Source organism: Polypterus senegalus, chromosome 4 (assembly GCF_016835505.1).
Source record: "Polypterus senegalus isolate Bchr_013 chromosome 4, ASM1683550v1, whole genome shotgun sequence".
Classification (NCBI taxonomy): Eukaryota; Metazoa; Chordata; class Cladistia; order Polypteriformes; family Polypteridae; genus Polypterus; species Polypterus senegalus.
The window spans coordinates 217,563,195-217,565,700 of NC_053157.1; the positions used below are offsets into that span (position 1 = coordinate 217,563,195).

The 2,506-nt window shown below is 39.0% G+C and overlaps 1 gene segment (V, D, J or C); it reads left to right on the top strand.

Annotated features, from left to right (window-relative positions):
* The first annotated feature begins 1,575 nt into the window (after positions 1-1,575).
* LOC120527970 lies at positions 1,576-2,506 on the top strand. The segment is given in 2 exon segments: positions 1,576-1,668; positions 1,811-2,506. Coding segments are annotated over 2 exon segments (360 nt in total).

A 2,506-nucleotide genomic window follows, 5' to 3' on the forward strand; every position in this document is an offset into this window, starting at 1 on the left:
CACTTCACTATCGCAAGTGCGGCTGTCAAATGAGATGTCCTTCGCTGCACTAAGATGGAATGTACAGCATGTGGTACCTTAACAGTTAAAGGACTTATGAGAACAACATCTGCACATGCTAATATGGCCTCTGTTGTTGCAGCAGCTTCTTTCAAACAGGTTGGGGTTGTAGAGGCAACTGGATCCAGTTCTTTTTTAAGAATAGTATGTGACCAGTGTTTGTCTGTCTCCTTGTTATTGAGTTAGTACTGCAATCATATACCCCCCTTTTCTTGTCCAAGAACAGAGAGAAAGGTCGAGACTAGTCCATAAGTCCTAACGCAGGCGCAGACATCAAAATTTATTTCATATCACTTAAAGCCTTGTCAGCCCGCTTCATTAATGAAATCTTATCAGTCAAGGCCAAATTAGAAGAAGTTGTTAGATTGTTAGATATTAAATATGCATGCGTGATGTCACTGCCTGATCTTTACTCCAGCTGTATTTACACCCCCATGTGTTAAAATAAATAAATAAATGAATAAAATAATCCATCCATCCATTATCCAATGTGCTACATCCTTACTACAGCATAACAGTGGTCTGTTGGAGCCAATCCCATCCAACATAAGGCGCAAGGCAGGAACAAATCCCCGGGAAGGGTGCCAGCCCACCGCATGATAAAGTAATAAAAATAAAAGCTTGCTGTACGTTATTTTGAAGAATACACACCTGACTAAAATGAGAATAATATGAAATAGATGGAGATTCATAGCATGGATTCATTGCACATTGCAGTGCAGATCAAGAAATGACAGGGACTGACTGAGTTTATAACGCTGATCCTTTACATCACGGATCCTGTGGGTGTTAGTTAGTCAGAGCGATAGGAGCACTTGAGATGCAAAGAGAGCTAAAGGACTACAGGTGTTTTGGACTGGACTGGGTTTAATTTTATTTCATTGAGACACAGTGGTACAGTGGTCAGCATTGCCATCTTCCAACTTAAGTTACATTTTTGGTCACAATATTCAGTACAGAATAATTGGCAAATGCTTCCTCATCCCTCAGGGACACTTAAAAGACCATTTGCACTATTATAATTCCTTCAAAACTAGTTCAGCTTCCCCACTGACTTCAACACATTCCATTTAGTTTGCCGAAATTCCTGTTTTAATTCCAAACTAAAGGAATAGCTAATTCAGATGGGTTTGCACAATACTAGAACATAAATGTGGCGACACTAAAAAAGGGACTATTAAAAACTCTGCATATGAACTGCAGTTGTTGATGTGTGGCAAATGATGTTGAGACAGATCAGCCATGTTGATTCATAATCCTAATCTCCTGCTCAGAATTAAAATCCAATAGCCGGTAGCAGATGCACTGTCTAAAGCCATGTCTATCAGTTTGTCAAAAAGAATTATTGGAAGAATTTCCAGTTATTTTCTAGCCGGGTTTAGCTATTTGCAAAATAAAAAAAGACATGTAAAATATGTTTTTATAGTTTACTAGAGCCCTGGGGAGGAAGTTGCTTTGCATAAATGCCACCCTTTCTGTCACCAATTCTCATTTTAGAGCTCTGCCAGGGTTTATAACTTCATTACTGAGGCACACTAGCAGGATCCAAAGCAGCAATGACTTCTCCACTGCTCCCCATCTTTCTCTTTCTCACATTATACAGTCAAGGTAAGAAGGTGTTTAATAATTGATATTGTAAAACAAATGCAAACCTTGTTTATGAATTAAATGGTTTTGGTAATTTTATCCCAATAATAATTTTTTAACCCAAGTAATAAATACTACATGACTGTGGCTTTTTCATTTTCAGACTCCAATTGTGAGATTACGGTAATTCAGACTCCAGCGGCAAAATCAGTCTCTGTAGGAGACAACGTGGCCTTTACATGTACAACCAGCACTGATGTGAGTACGCTGTTAGACTGGTACCACCAGAGACCTGGAGAAGCTCCAAAGCTCCTGATCTATTTTGGAGATCAACTTGCAGATGACATCCCAAGTCGCTTCAGTGGCAGCGGATCAGATACTGAATACACACTGACTATCACTGGAGTCCAGGCTGAGGATGCAGGACATTACTACTGTCTACAGCATGATGAGTTTCCTCTCACACAGTGACAGAGAGCCGTACAAAAACCTCTCTTAACATCTGAACAGCTTGCAGGTGCTTTACAAATATACCAGAGTGACACTCATTTAAAACTTTTCTTCTATATGATGTTAGTGTTAGCTACATGGCTATTTACTCAATTTAAACAGTTTGACTTTTCATTTTTATAGTGGGATTATGCTTCTAAAAACCTGATACTTAAAGCTGCATCCTATAGTATTACATAGTTTGATTTAAATCACATTCACAATTACATAAGGTGTGGCACGGTGTTTATTGTTAAAGTCTTACTGCCTCTAGACTGTGGGTTCATAACGTTTCCCTGAGTACACGTAACTTTTTCTCCAGATACTCTGTTTTTTCTCCAACATCCCACAGATGTGTCTGGTAAGTCAT